This window comes from Pteronotus mesoamericanus, unplaced genomic scaffold (genome assembly GCF_021234165.1).
Source record: "Pteronotus mesoamericanus isolate MK-2021 breed Mesoamerican mustached bat unplaced genomic scaffold, CSHL_Meso_final scaffold_174, whole genome shotgun sequence".
NCBI classification, from domain to species: Eukaryota; Metazoa; Chordata; class Mammalia; order Chiroptera; family Mormoopidae; genus Pteronotus; species Pteronotus mesoamericanus.
Window position 1 is genome coordinate 36,851,942 of NW_026555309.1, and position 14,388 is coordinate 36,866,329.

Consider the following 14,388-nt stretch of genomic DNA (forward strand, 5'->3'; position numbering starts at 1 on the left):
TAGCTTTTTCCAAGGCATGTACTTTTTATAAACCTAAAAATGGTGTATACAATGCAATTTTCTTCCTGCTTTTACCTCATTACCACAATTTGCTCAATGTTTCTATATTGTTTTCATAATTATTTTTCCAAGCCTTCATGTTTCCACAGTTGAAATACAATTTTTGCTACCATTCTTTTCATTCTGGTCATTTAATTATTTTCCCAGTTTTAAGACACTGCATAGAATATTACGGTGAGCATATTAACCCATATTGTTTTTGCTGATAAAATATTTTCTTAGATAGATTTCCAGGAGCAGATGGCTGGGTGGGTAAAAAGTACGATTCATGATCCAAGAACTGTCATTTAAAAAGACTTCCCTTACCTCCTCCAAAGCTTGGATTAGTTGCACAGTCTTCCTGCCTGCAGCAGTAGAATCATCATAATTTAAAGACAGTATTTGTTTGGAGATCTCTCTGAACCAAGCTTGAAGATTTTCTATTAAAACAGAAACAAGGAGAGACGACTGAGATCCCACATTTCTTGTAGCTGTGGCTTGAATTTAATAAAATTATTGCTTACAAACCTAGTTCTCACTCACAGAGCTTTTATTGTGTGCCTATCACTGCTCTCAGGAATTACCCAAACAGTAACCACAGAGATGCCTGGGGCATGTGACGTAGTAGAAAAGAGGAAACTTCCCAAGCAGCTGAGTCTACAGTATCTGGCAAAGAGGGTTTGAAGGCCCAAGTACGGCTGTAAACTGATATGCGCAAAGGTGGCAGTGGCGGTGGGGAGGGGTCGGGGAGGACTCAGGCTCAAGGGGGAGTTTTCCGGAGAAGTGAGGATGGGTACAGACCTGGACAGGCAGATGGTCTGTTCCTAGATGGAGGGACAAATATGAACAGAGGCTTCGGGGCAAAAATGGCAGTGGCATGTCTTGGGGAGAAAGAGAACCAACATGTCAGGAATGTGAGGTTGGAGTGGTGAGTTGCGGGGACATCTGAAGGCATCAGGGGACCCTGTTTGCATTCACAACCAGCTGGCACCTCACAGGGCAGAGAAAGGGTTGAACGTGCTGCCAGGACTGCAGTGTGTCAGCCAAAGCCCTAAAGGTCATCTCGTTGAACCTTCATAATTGTCTAAGGAGGGAGGAATTGGGGCCCATTTCTCGGGTAAGGAAGCTGATGCCCAGGAACATTAAGAATTCTATGCAGGGCTCCGCTGTTCCTAAAGGGTGGAGCAGGAGTGTCACACCTGTCTGTCCCCATTCAAAGGCTTTCATCTTTTCACCTCACCAAGCTGATGCCCTACAGTGCTTTTTATCAGTGGGATCATTTCACTTTAATAAAAGGACTTAAGGGCTTATGATCTAAGTTACCATACTTGACATGAGGAACGCTAGTTGTAATTTTATTTTATTTTTTTTGTGGGACTGAGGGACAGCTCTGGAGTAGTAGAAAGAGGACAAGATTTGGAGTTTGAAGCAATGAGTTAGATCCAGGCTCTAGACGTATTATCGTAGGCAAAGTGATTACATTTGTAAGCTTTGGTTTCCTTACATATAAAATAAGGATAAAGATGTTTATCTCACAGGATTTTAAGGATCAAACAAGAAATATTTGAGAAAATACTTCCTAAAACCAAAACATGCTATGCAGCCCGAAGAAGTGTAAGATGCTGTTTAGAATGACCTCTGAAACACTGCTGTATTTACGAGAACCTAAAAGGGACTGGGACGGAGGTCGATGTGCCTGATCCAAGTGCTAAGCTGGTTACGGTCACAGGTGGTTCTTTGTCTTTCAGTCACAACATGGTGGCCTGCAAAACAGGTTGCCAATTTGAATTGCAGCATTAGAAACTGGTTGACGTTTTTTTCTATAGGAATAATAATATAATTTGGAAATATATTTAAGACAACCATTCTGCATCAAATAAATCAACAAAAGCCAAATACACTGATTACAAGCTCCTCCTGATTAAAAATAGTAAAGTTTGTTAAAAATAAAAAGCTATACTATTAAGCAATTTTACTGTATAACTTCTGAAGTGGATTTGATTTAAAAAAAATTAAACATTTAAAAAAGTATAATTTGTCATTTTAAAATTCAGAGTGGTCTTTTGGGGGTGATCTGAAAGGTTTCTATATTTTTAAATAAAAATCTGAAGGAATACTGTAACTATCCTATAGATAAATTGTCCTTAAAAAATCAGAATTAAAATTAAAGTTAAACTTAAGCTGTATCTAGTTTCAAAACAATCTGCAGTTCTCCTTTTCTGCCACTAGATGGCAGGTGCAACAGTGAAAAAGAACCAAAAGAGATTACAAGACGAGAATCTTCCGTATCATCTATGTTAGTAGTTATTAATGTTCTTGGACTAGAGAGCCTTCTGGGAAAATCATGACAGTTATTGGTCCTTCCTCCCGCCCCCAAATGTACATAAGCTGACACACTAGTTTTGCAGACTATGGTGGAGTGGGGCTATGGGTCATGAAAGACTATCTATGAACCAGAGAATAAGAACCCTTGATTTAGCTTGATCTCATACTTCAAAGATAAGAAGCCCGAAGTCCAGAGAAGATACGGATATTGCCCAAGAGCTCCTCATTAGCAATGTCCTAGCACTGGTAATGACAACATGAGGACTTTTGACTCTGCCCATTCCTAATAGTCTGTGCATATATTTCAAGCACACCAGCATTTCCTCTTCAGCAATTACCATTCTTCTCCACTCTGGTCAGGGGTTTCACCCCTGAAAAGACATCAGCGAGCTCCGTCATCCGCTCTGAGCCCTCCTTCTTGTAATGCTCCCACTTGGCTTGCTTTTCGGAAAGCATTTGCTTGAACATCTGTTGAAGGGACAGGAGAGATTTATTCACTTAAGAGAAAAATCCAGATTAGGCACTTTACTAAGAAAGCCACAGTGACACCCAGTTTATTAGAAAAATGTAAGGCCCAATGTTACCATTTCCCTAATGCCCTCTCTTAAGCCTTATTTCTTTATGCAAATAGAGGGGCAAAGCTAGACCATCCCTAAGGCAGTGGTTCGCAGACCCACAGAACACGGGCACCCCAGCGGGGCGGGGCGGGGGGGCTTTCTCGTTTTCAGATTCCTAAGCCCCCCACAGCACATTCTGGTTCACAAGGTTTTAGGTAGGCCCAGGAATCAACACTTTAACGTGAAATTAAATTTGCTGACTACTGCTCTGAGGTCCTTTTGAGGTAACCATTCCTGTGATGTCTAATACAAATACAGCAAAACAATGAGAAATATGACTTTCTGACATTTCAGCTTGGTTCTCTAACCTATATTTTCCTCTCTCCTACCTCCCACCCCTTTTCCTAGAATAACTTTCTGGTTCTCTTATAAACATACATTGAAATTGTGTTTCTTTTGATTTTTATACAAAGGTGCGTCTCCTAATTTAAGGACCATCTCTCTTATCCCAAAGCCCATTTTACAATTTATAAAACCTATGGGTTCAACCTGTGAGTGAGTGTTTGAGGGACTCACGGCCACTCGGGGTGCTGTGAAGGCCTCAGGGTGATGGTTTTGCTGCTACTGTCAGTCAGGTGGCAGTGCTGGATGCTAGGTGCCCATAAAGAGCAGGTGGGCTCTGTAAACAGTTCTCACTGCTCCTCATCTTACTGCGTATTTCATTGGTTACTCATCCTGCCTGATCACTAAAGACTCCTCTGCCCTGGCCCCGCAAAATTCCACCCAGCCTCAACCCCTTCGTCTGCAGATAGTCTCCCTACCCCATTGCTCATTTTTTCAATATTCATTATGAAAAAATAAAGAATTTCTTAGGAGGACAATCAGTATTCATGCACTTTTGCCTCTTAAGAGTGCAGGGAAATAGCCCCCGTACCACTGTGGCATTTCTCTGATCGTATATAGTTATATGGAAATAAGCCACTGAAAACAATAGGCACATATGCTAACATTACGTTAATAATCAACATCTACTTTTTCTGAGCTACTTAATAGGAGAACACAGTGCCCTCACCTACCTAGAAGCTAAAGAAACATCCAGTATACTCCTCACCAGACTGAGGCAGGGTTAAAGTATTGGTTCTGAATGGGCATCAATGTCCTGGGTGAGTTCCTAGGCTCACCTGACCCAAACGCCCAAGGCTGCTGTTTACAGAACCTGGGCATTCCCAGGTATCTGCCATTTTTATTGTGCCCAGAGAAGCTTCTTCCGGGATAACACTAACCCCAGAATTTCTGTCAGTGAACTCAAAACTCCTTAAAGCCCTTGGGAGCGGACCTTGTTCAAAGGCAAATCATCCACCCTATGTAGGCCCTTGCCAATCAGTTATCATGGCTTTTAAACAAAGACATAAATCCTGCAAGGCCTGGCATAGGCTGGCTCCTGCCCACCTTTCCAGCTCATTTCATACTACCTTTTCCTTGCATTCTCTCCCCTCCAGCCAACTGGTCTTTCGGGTCCTAGAGCTGGCCATGCTGCTCCTCACCCAAGAGGACTTAGACATAGTGTCTTCACTTTGGAATGTTCTCCATCACCCTCCTTATCTTGTCTTTGCTAACTCTGCCGGGTCCCTTCCTTAGGTCCCTTCAGAAGCTTCTCTTCTCAGGGAAGTCGTTAAGGCGAGGACAGGGTCCTTTATTTTGGGTATCCAGAGGGCTCTGTTCCTTTTCTTTAGCGTACACCTCGGTTTGCGTTGACATCTTCATTAGGGATTCTCTGGGTCATGTCCAGGTCCCTTGCAGACGACAACCTCCACAATCCTGTGCTGCTGTTTTCCCAACACTGCATCTCCAATGGCAGCTGGCACTAAATGCTTATTCAACGTTTAATTCTGTCCTCTTTCCGTAAGATTTACCTCGGACAGTCAGAATCTATAGCTGGAATCAGAGATACTGCTCCTAAATCCCGATCTTTCAAACAAAAATTTTTTTAAATACAAAAAAAACTAAGAATTTGGCGATTATTCATTCAGTATTTTTACCTCTTTGAGTATAAACTCGAATTGTGCAGTATCCAACAGCAACTGAAAGAGGATCCTGGGATTGTACCTGGAGTCTGTCAGGATCTGGTCCTTGATTTGACGAAGGCGTTTGTTGTTTGGGTCACTAGCTAGAATAGGAAAAAAAGAGATTCGCTTTATTAAATGTGTAGGGAAGGTCTACGGAATATGAATTCTTAAATATTTTCCTTCATTTTAAGTCTTTAAAAGGTAAATACCAAATGTGTATCAAGAACAGATGGTAAAATTAATTACAGTAAATGCCTGCAATGGGAGAAAGTGTAATTGAATTAGTACATAGGACAATGGGATCTGACATGGAATGCCGTCTGTGATATGTTGCTGAATGAAGAAAACAAGCTACAGAACAGTGTTTCCAGATTTCGTAAGCACTTCTGGGTTGGTTTACTGTTGACTGTCCAGTATGGATAGGCAGGGCCTCCCGATGCTGTTTCCAGAGTGGGAGGCCTCCTTACGTCCTGTCTGCCTGGGGTTGCTTTTGGTTTAGGGCGCTGAGCTCTGCCAAGCGATTGTGGACAGGTCTGCAGAAGAGCTAACACAGTAGACCTGAGACCACTCTTCAGAAAGGCCTGTTTGCAAGGCTGGCCCTTGGCTGGCATCTGGGAACTTGGATTTTGGAAGAGTTCCCACCATTTTGAAAACTGATAAGAACGGCCCTCTGTGCCTTAACTGTGTCCAAACAATGCTTACAATGAACACCTGCTCCCCTTCAGGGAGTCTGGAAGTTGGTCTGTGCCCAGCAGAGGCTGCCTGTGATCAGCCCCCGAGAGAGGCCCTGGCACCAAGTTTCTCACGAGCTCCCCCAGTTGGCTGCATCTCCCACAGGAGGGCACACCAAATTACTGCAGGAATTAAGTGCACCCACAGGGCTCCACCGGGACAGGGCTCCACCAGGACAGGACTCCGGAGCGAGCATCTGCTTCCTCCAGACTTTGCCCCCGGTGCCTCTCCCTGTGCTGACTGGCTTTCTATCTTGTTGCTGTAAAAAAATCATAGCTGTGAGTGCTACCATAGGTTGAGTCTTCCTACTCAATCACTGAACATGGGGTGGTTTTGGGGACCCTTCATACAACAGGGAAGCAGGGTTACCTTCACAAAGATGTGGCACCTGAAAATGGGAAAAACCAGGCCTGGGACTATTCTGTTCCTTGTGAAGACCCAAGGGCAAGGCCGACACTCAGCGCTTTCCGGACTGGCCTCTATCTAGGCCCCGAGATTAGGGCAACCAGGCCAGGGACATGAAATTAGGCAGTGACTGACCCCGGGACAGAGGTCCTGATTTCCCTGCTCAGCCTCTCAGCTGCCAAGCTAAACTGTTTTAAATAAAACAAACAATATGCCTTTAAAAAGTACGTAGAATAAAAAATACTGATATTTGCTGAAATTGGTGTATGGGGCCAATTACTGCCTATGAAGGAATAAGAAGATAGGATAAGGCAAAAATATGTACAAGTAAAAGCTACCTAGACTGCAAAGAAAGTCAAAATTGCCTAAGAAAGAAGAAGAAGATAGGACAAGGCCAAAGTACTTACAAGTAAGAGCTACCTGGACTGCAGATAAAGTCAAAATAAAAACTTTAAGACAACAAACATAGTCAAGTTCACAGCTGATGAGGTTCAAGATCCCTGGGAGAGACTCTGACATCTCAGGCGCACCTCCCTACCTCCCTCGTCTTCCCACCAGCATCTGGGGATGTCTGATGCGTAAAGAAAGATCATGGGACAAGAGCAAGTGCAGCGGGGTGTTAGTGCTTCACTGATGGCGAAGCCTGCGGAAGGCCATGTTCTGTGTTGATTTCTAAGTTCCTCCGCCAGGAGGACACTCAGGGCGACCTGGAGAAGGGCTCAGTTTTCACGGCGAACTGCAGAGTTCTGATTTGTCACGCACTCTCCGTGGCTTCCTTGGAAACGGTGACACTGATCACACAGAGACAATGTTTCCGCTTCATAGTTGCTTACCTTAAAAAATAAAACAACCACCCACACACCAAATGCCTAAGGATTTCAACTTGTCATTAATTTTTTAAAAATCCTTACACAAGGACGTATTAATTGATTGTAAAGAGAGAAGGAGGAGAGAGAGAGAAACATCAATGTGAGAGAGAAATATCGATTGGTTGCCTCTCTGGTGTCCTGACTGGGAAATGAACCCGCAACCTAGGTATGTGCCCTGACTGGGGATCAAACCTGCAAACTTTTGGTGTGCAGGACAATGGTCTAACCAACTCAGCCACCCAGCCAGGGCTATACTAATTCTAATTCAACAAAAAAAAAACCTTTGACATTAATTTGCTTTCATTTTTTGACTAGGCGACATCACTGCATCAACGATGAACTCTCTGGTATAAACCAGGTTTGGCCCCCGTGTTCCCTGGGCCTGACCCTCTCTCTAAGCTCTGAGCTGTGCTAACACGGGGGCCACCCTTCCGCAGCCAGCTGGCCCAGCCCCATCAGTGTGGCTCAGCGCTGTTTCTTCAACAGCCGGGAGGCACCACAGAAGCCTCAGGGCCCGGGAGAAATGCCTGCGGCCCGTTAACAGGACAGGGTATGAAGAGTATGTTTTCCTTTCTGCACACATGACTGAAAGGCCATAAAAGTTACACAAGCAGTTACTTTCCCCACGTATGACTCACAACCAGAGAGGCAAACCACTTGTTTCTGGTAAATTATGACCTTGTGCAATCAGGCTAGACAACTGCCAGGCACAGAAATGGAAAACAGACACGGCTGAAGATCAAAGCAGAGGACTCGGGGCAGCCGAGGTGGTCCCTGGCACGGTGCAGATGCAGATCCAGGGGCCCGCCGGCTCCCGCAGCGCGGGCACGGCTGTCAGGGACAGTCGTCCGGAAGATGGAGATGAGGCTGAGTCACTAGGAAACCGCCGCTGGATTCATGATAGGAGAAAACGAGGGCTTGGGCTGTTTATAGGCTTGGGAAGGTAAGACTTTTGGCAAAGAGTATAGCTGAGTCAATGCAGTAAAATCGTCAAATGAGAATTGAAGTTTATGTAAGACCAACTCAACTAATTAAAAACATATCCATCCCATGATTAAAAACTTTAGCCATGGCATTCATGCTGTGAGCAAAGTGTAAACTGAAGCGAGATCTGGGACAAGAAGCAAAATGATGGAAAAAACAGAGGCAACCGGAAAACAGCTCCTGTAAGAGACTGAAGAAGGTGAGAAACCTGAGACAGGTCTCACTGGGCTAAAATCGGGGGTCAGCCGGGCTGTGCTCCTTCTGGAAGGTCCAGGGGAAGATCCACTTCCTTGTCTTTTTAAATATCGGGAGGCTGCTGCCAGTATTCCTTGGCCTGGGAGCCTCTCCATTGTTGAGGCCAGCAGTGGCCCGTGGGGTCTTTTCCATGATGCCGTCTTTCTAGTTGACTCTTCTGCTTCCCTTTTCCCAAGTTAAGGGCCCTTGTGATTGCACTGGACCCACTGGGATAATCGCCCTGCTTTAAGATCAACTGATCAGAAGCATTCATTTCACCTACGGCCTTAATTCCCCTTTGCCATGTAACACAACACACCCACAGTTCCTGAGGATCAGGCCATGAACGTCTTTGGGAGGGATGAGTAGGGAGACATTAGTTATTCTGCCTTCTACAGATGTACAGTTACACTTTTCATATATATACCTCCCTTTCCCAGTTTGACCAGTGACAAGCTCCTTGAACAGGGGAGGTAAATTTCTCGATTCCTAACACCTAATGGTATTGGATAAAGGAGCTGTTCAGAGGGGCACTGACTAGCTCAAATAGGCACAGAAATGACTAAGTAAGAAAGCAACTTGATTCTCATTCAAGGGCTGAACCACTTTGCACCACGAAGCAGATCGTAGCTCTGCAAGCCTTTCTGCGGTGCGAGGGACCGCCACCCCTTTCGTGCCTCACCTGAGTCAGCTGTGTGAAGCATCAGCCACCGGATGGCAACGTTGCAGTCTCTCAAGCAGTTCAGAAGCCGTGGGATATTGTCCAGCACCATCTCCTCCCTTAAATAACCTTCTTTCAGAAACTGTTGCACTTGAGCATGCACTCTTTCGCTGACTGTAGCGTACCTGCTTGCCTTTGCAAATAAAAAACTTGAATTACACTTAGAGAGAGAGGATTGAGTGCCTTGAAAGTGAATCACAATGGATCCCTGGGTGGGTGATAATGTTTCTGAGATGCCTAATATATGGACTGTGGTTGATACGACTCAAAAGGCCAGTGGTTTACTGGACATTCTAAAAAAAGAGTATTTTATTTAGAATTAAGAGACTAAAACCTAGTCCTGACTGGGATTAAGTATTGGTGCAACTTTGGGTTTAACCTCTGTGAATTGGGTTCTTCAAATGTAAGTAGAGAAGTGGACCAGGTGGTTCCCTTCCATTCTGGGATGGCAAAAAAACACAAAGGCAGAAGATAAATGATCTGTTCTTCCCATTATTATCAACAAAGGAGGCAGAACAGAACAGAAACATGCAAAAGATGACACTTGTATAAACGTGTGAAAGCTTAACAAAAAACACATTTTGGTGCATCAAGACTGAACTTGCAGGCCTTTTGGAAATGTGCTCATTCTGCTTTATCCAAAGTAAGAGTTAAATGTTAAACATCGTTAGTCTAGTCAGGCTAGCCTACAACTGTCACTAGAGGCTTCATCAGGACACTCTGAAGAACTTCTTACAGCGTCACAAATGAGAAAATGCAACTTTGGAAAGAGGTTTCAGTCATGAAAAATTAATGCTCTGATGCCGATAAGTATGGAAGCACCACTTTCTCTAATACATTTCTAGGAGACATTCCAACACTGAAATTATTTTGTGCATTATTTATGGAATGCAATGTATTCAAATAAAACATGCTGAAGTTTGGGAATCAATAGTATGCTATCCACATTGGAAACTCAAAAATTCAGAAAGCCCGGCTGAGGAAGATAACTGTTTAGAAATACCAAGTATACTCCCCAATAAAAATATTTTACTCTTCCTTTTACGAAGGTGTTTCTTTCTACCTTGTGTTTTTTTATCAAAACGACATGTAGCCATTTAAACTGTGAGGAGACAAATGCCTTTGGTCTTGTTCCTTATCTTGCACATCAGAAATGATGAATTTGAATTACAGTGACAGGCATATGTATATATTCAGTTACAGTCTTCTATACTCATCCCGTTGATGGAAACATTAAAATTCTGCTTACTGGTCAATGTAGCTCAATCCATAAGGACAGTCTTGTAAGCAAGAGTAAATAAAGTCAATGTAAACCATACTTCACTCTGATTCATCTTAGGTTGTTGAATCTTCCCTAGAACCCAAGCCTCCCATTTATATATACACCACACATATCAAAAATCTATAATATCTACATTATTCTGCAAAATTCAGCTTTCATTAATCACTGCATTCATGTTTTTGTGGACATCTTCCAAATGCCTTGGGAAATCTTCTTGGCTCCTTCCCTACCCCATTAAGGCGGGCTGGCAAGTTGTTTGAGAATTGGATTGGCCAGAACTTACCTGTTCTCTGACATTTGCAAGGTCCAGGGTGTTGTTTAAAGCAGTTTTTGCAGCTTTGTAAGGTTCCCACGCATCTGCGAGATTAACTGTGATCCCCATGTAAATGCTAATTACCTGAGAGAGGAGACATTCACTCAGTATTTGCCAAATACCCACCCACTTGGAGACAGTGGGCTGGGAAAATACAAAATTAGAAAAGACATTGCCCACTCCAAGTTTAGATGCCATTCCAAAGAAAATCGAGGAGAAACCAAGATTTTCCAGGTACATAGGAAAATGTTCTTCCTTATGAGCACTTTGGAACAAAAATGACAATGTTGTTATTCATGGAACAGTAAGTAAAATTCAAACATTTTCATCTCAGTCTTTACACTCTTAAAAGTGACTGAGGATCCCAAAGAACTTTTTTTTTTTTTAAGGTGGCTTATATCTATCGGCATTTATCATATTACACATTAAAACTGAGAAATTAAAAAAAATATTTAATTCATTTACAATAACAATAAACCCATTACATGCTAACATAATTTTTATATTAAAATAATCAAATGAAAGTCTCCCCCCTCAAATCTGTGAGAATGGTATTGTTTTACATTTATTTTTAAAAATATTATATACAATCCCTCCCTAGTTCTATTAATGTTTTTCTTTAAAATTCTCTTGGTGTAATCTTAGGATCTTCTCGCTAGCTGTTTACTGGTTGGCATTCGTTTGGCATATCTTTTTTCATTCCTTTATTTTTGGGATGCCAGGGTGCTTTGTTAGGAGTATGAGTATCATGTACCTGGACTTTGACCTTCCTTAATTCTAACAGTATTTCTGAGCATTATGGTCAATACGTCTTTACTAAGTCCAGGCAAATGAAGCCACACTATCAGAGTTTTCTTCTTGGTTCCTTAATTCTTGCTCGTGAGCATGACCATTTGTGGACAGGATGCATCATCTTCTAATTGCAGCCTGCTCTTCCCCCCAGGAAAGCTCCCCCCATTCAGGCCCCTCATCACAGAGTCTGTGATTCAGCAGATGGTAGGAAATGAAACAAAATCTGCTGCCTGAGAACGTGGTCCAACTTAACTGTTCTTTGTTAAAACCTCTGAACAAAGAAAACACTTAATTACACACACACACACACACACACACAGTATGTTAAATCAGTTGTATTCCATTAAGAGTTAATATTTTTAAGTGAAACATTAAAAAGTTACAAGCAAATCCCTGCAGTAATCTAAACTTTCATAGCCCCATGAATGTTAGCTGATAGAAATTATTATGAAAGTCAAATTCCTATTCCTAGAATGACAAATTATATGGATTCCCCTAGTTTAGATTCATAGAAGAGAAGAGAATTAAGAAAGGCTTGTGTGACTTAGCTGCAATCTCGGTCACTAAAGCAAAATCCATTATAATACATGGTTTTATCTTGAGAATATACACTTAAGAAAAAAATAACTTAATAGGCTGACTTATTCCTTCATGTTATGATTTATAATTCTCCACACACAAAGTAACTTTACCTGAGTGACTTTATGTGTCGCTCTTTACAACACATAGCTTCTGGGTAAAAGGCCGAAAAAATGGAAAAGCCAGTTCTTTTAACACACTTACTATAGAGGAAAAAAAGAAAAAGAAAAAGCTAACGGTAATACTTGCCCAGTTATCTGGAAAGTACTTGTCCACGATCTCCCTCATTTTCGCCTGGTGGGCATGCAGAATGGACGGGTCGAAGTAGAGGACGACGTAGAGCATGGCGGCCTGGGTGGCCAGGGCCGTGCTGCGATGCTCCGGCAGAGGGTAGGCTGAGACCTGCGACGCGGAGAGCACGCCCGGAAGAGGCAGCCGTTGGTAACGATCGAACTTACATGCGCCAAACATGTGTTCTCGTCCTAGAAGCCCATCTCCCTGGAGGACCCCGGACACGGGGAGCAGTTGTCCTGGTATCGCCAACCAGGGCCTGCCTTGCCACCCCAACCGCACAGCATTACGCTCTTCCTTCCAGCCCTCAACTCTGTTGCAATTCTAAGTCTTTCCCTTAAGAAAATAAGGTTGGTAACCCCAGGTCTCCCACTAGCTGTCCATTTCTGTGTCTTTCCCATCACAATCTCTTAGAACGGAGAGACTCCACGCTCGCCAGGGCTGTTTTCCCACTTCCTGTGCATTGGTCAGCTCACTGAAATCTGACCCCCACCATCATCACTTCAATGGAGTTTCCTAGGGTCGCTCTCCACCTCACAGCCACCCAGTTCAGTGGCCTTGTTCCAGCCCTCTCACTTGAGTTCTCCCAGGAATGGAATTCTCTCCTCCTCTGTCTCCCAGACGGACAGCGCTCCCCTCTCAGTGTGCTTTGCTGGGCGGGCTCCTCCTGCCTGCCTTTGCAGCTGTGTCCCCAGCCACTGCCTCATGCCCTGGGACTCCTGGGTTGCCACAGTACGGACCACCTCGAGGGCCATACGCAGGAAGGGAGAAAGTCATTACAAGGACAGACCGGGCGGTGTCACGTGGAACCTGGCCAGGTCTCTGGGAGAGCCTAGAGCTGTGAGCCAAGAAGCCTCCAGTCTCCCCTTGATGTGTCTGCCCAACTTTTCGCTCTCTCTCCAGGTGGTTTTCTCCAATGTGGCAGAAGGAAGCTGCCCCAAACTCCAAAGTTTGCCTGATGTAAGTAAACCTGTGTCCATAAACTGCTGCCCAGGCCCGATTCCAAGTTACCTGGAGACAGGGAACCTGACCCACATTAGGTCAAGTGACTGGCCCCGCTCCAACCAGCCAGGCACAGGGGAAGCCCTGGGTGGGGGGGGGCGGGGCCGGGGGTGGACACATAGCACAGCTACAGCGGAACCCTGTGCTAATGAAAGTCACGGGCACGGAGAAAACTGAAACACTCTGCCTTGAGAAGTGGGCGCAACGGACTGCAGAGGCAGAAGGGGTCAGGACAGGGAGTGAAAAACCAGCACGGGTTTTGAGGTCACACAGACCTGAATTCAAACTACGGTTCTGCTACATAGCTACATGACCGTGAGGAAGTTACTTAAGCTCTCTAAGGCTTAGTTTTCTCAACAGCAATGTGAGAACTATGCTGCCTAGTCTGCATGACTACTGCAAAGAATAGAGAAAACGGTGCATGAAAAAACCTCTTATGATTCTGGTTCACACTGAATCCTCAATAAATGGCAGCAAATATTATAGAGAGTTGCTATCTGCAGGTAGTTCCTGATTTTAGGTTGTCTAAAAAAACTCTTTTATTTACATTGAACATATTCATACAAAAAACTAACAGGTTACTTGAAGAACTGTACAGAACAAGTGTGCTCTGTGATAAATATCGTTATGTTCAACTCTCTTCTAGTAAAACAAAACTCTCTATACACACACACACACACACACACACATATATAGGACACATACAATTGTGTTTTCTTCAGGAAAATGAAGTCAAATGGCCATTTCCTTTGCTATCTTTTCTGGAGAGGAAAGTGCGACCACTTTCAGGTGCTGTTGGGTTTTCCCAGTCCTGCTCATGCTGCCTCCGTTGTCTGGGCTGCCCCCACATCCCCTTGGAGACCTGTTACAATGTTGCTGCCCATTACATGCTCCTTCCCCCAAGATAACACCTCTCTTGTTTTACTGTACTGCCGTTAGCTGTCTATCTTCTTTCCTCAGCTACGAGCTCATTATGCATAGTCACCCTGGCCTCCCTTCGCCAGCGATGTATCCCCAGCACCTGGATAGACACCCAATGCACACTCAATAACTACTTCTTTCCAAGTATAGCTCCCATCCCATCTCTTCCCAGAAATCTCTAATTCTGCCCAAAGAAATGTCTCTCTTTCCTCTACCACCCCATAGCGGAGCTCAAAGGGCTTAAATAATTTTTAGCTGTTTTTACTCTTTGGAGGA

At 43.9% G+C, this 14,388-nt stretch overlaps 1 protein-coding gene across 1 annotated transcript in view; it reads right to left on the reverse strand.

Moving 5' to 3' along the window:
- The window catches only part of WASHC5 (WASH complex subunit 5), a 53,796-nt gene that overhangs the window by 30,681 nt on the left and 8,727 nt on the right, over positions 1–14,388 (reverse strand). Inside the window, exons 8-13 of the mRNA XM_054590480.1 lie at positions 12,148–12,300; positions 10,498–10,611; positions 8,894–9,065; positions 4,961–5,088; positions 2,703–2,832; positions 367–479 (exon numbers count right to left, since the gene is read on the reverse strand). Of these exons, the coding sequence (XP_054446455.1) occupies positions 367–479; positions 2,703–2,832; positions 4,961–5,088; positions 8,894–9,065; positions 10,498–10,611; positions 12,148–12,300 (810 nt within the window). The remainder of the gene's footprint in view (positions 1–366; positions 480–2,702; positions 2,833–4,960; positions 5,089–8,893; positions 9,066–10,497; positions 10,612–12,147; positions 12,301–14,388) is intronic.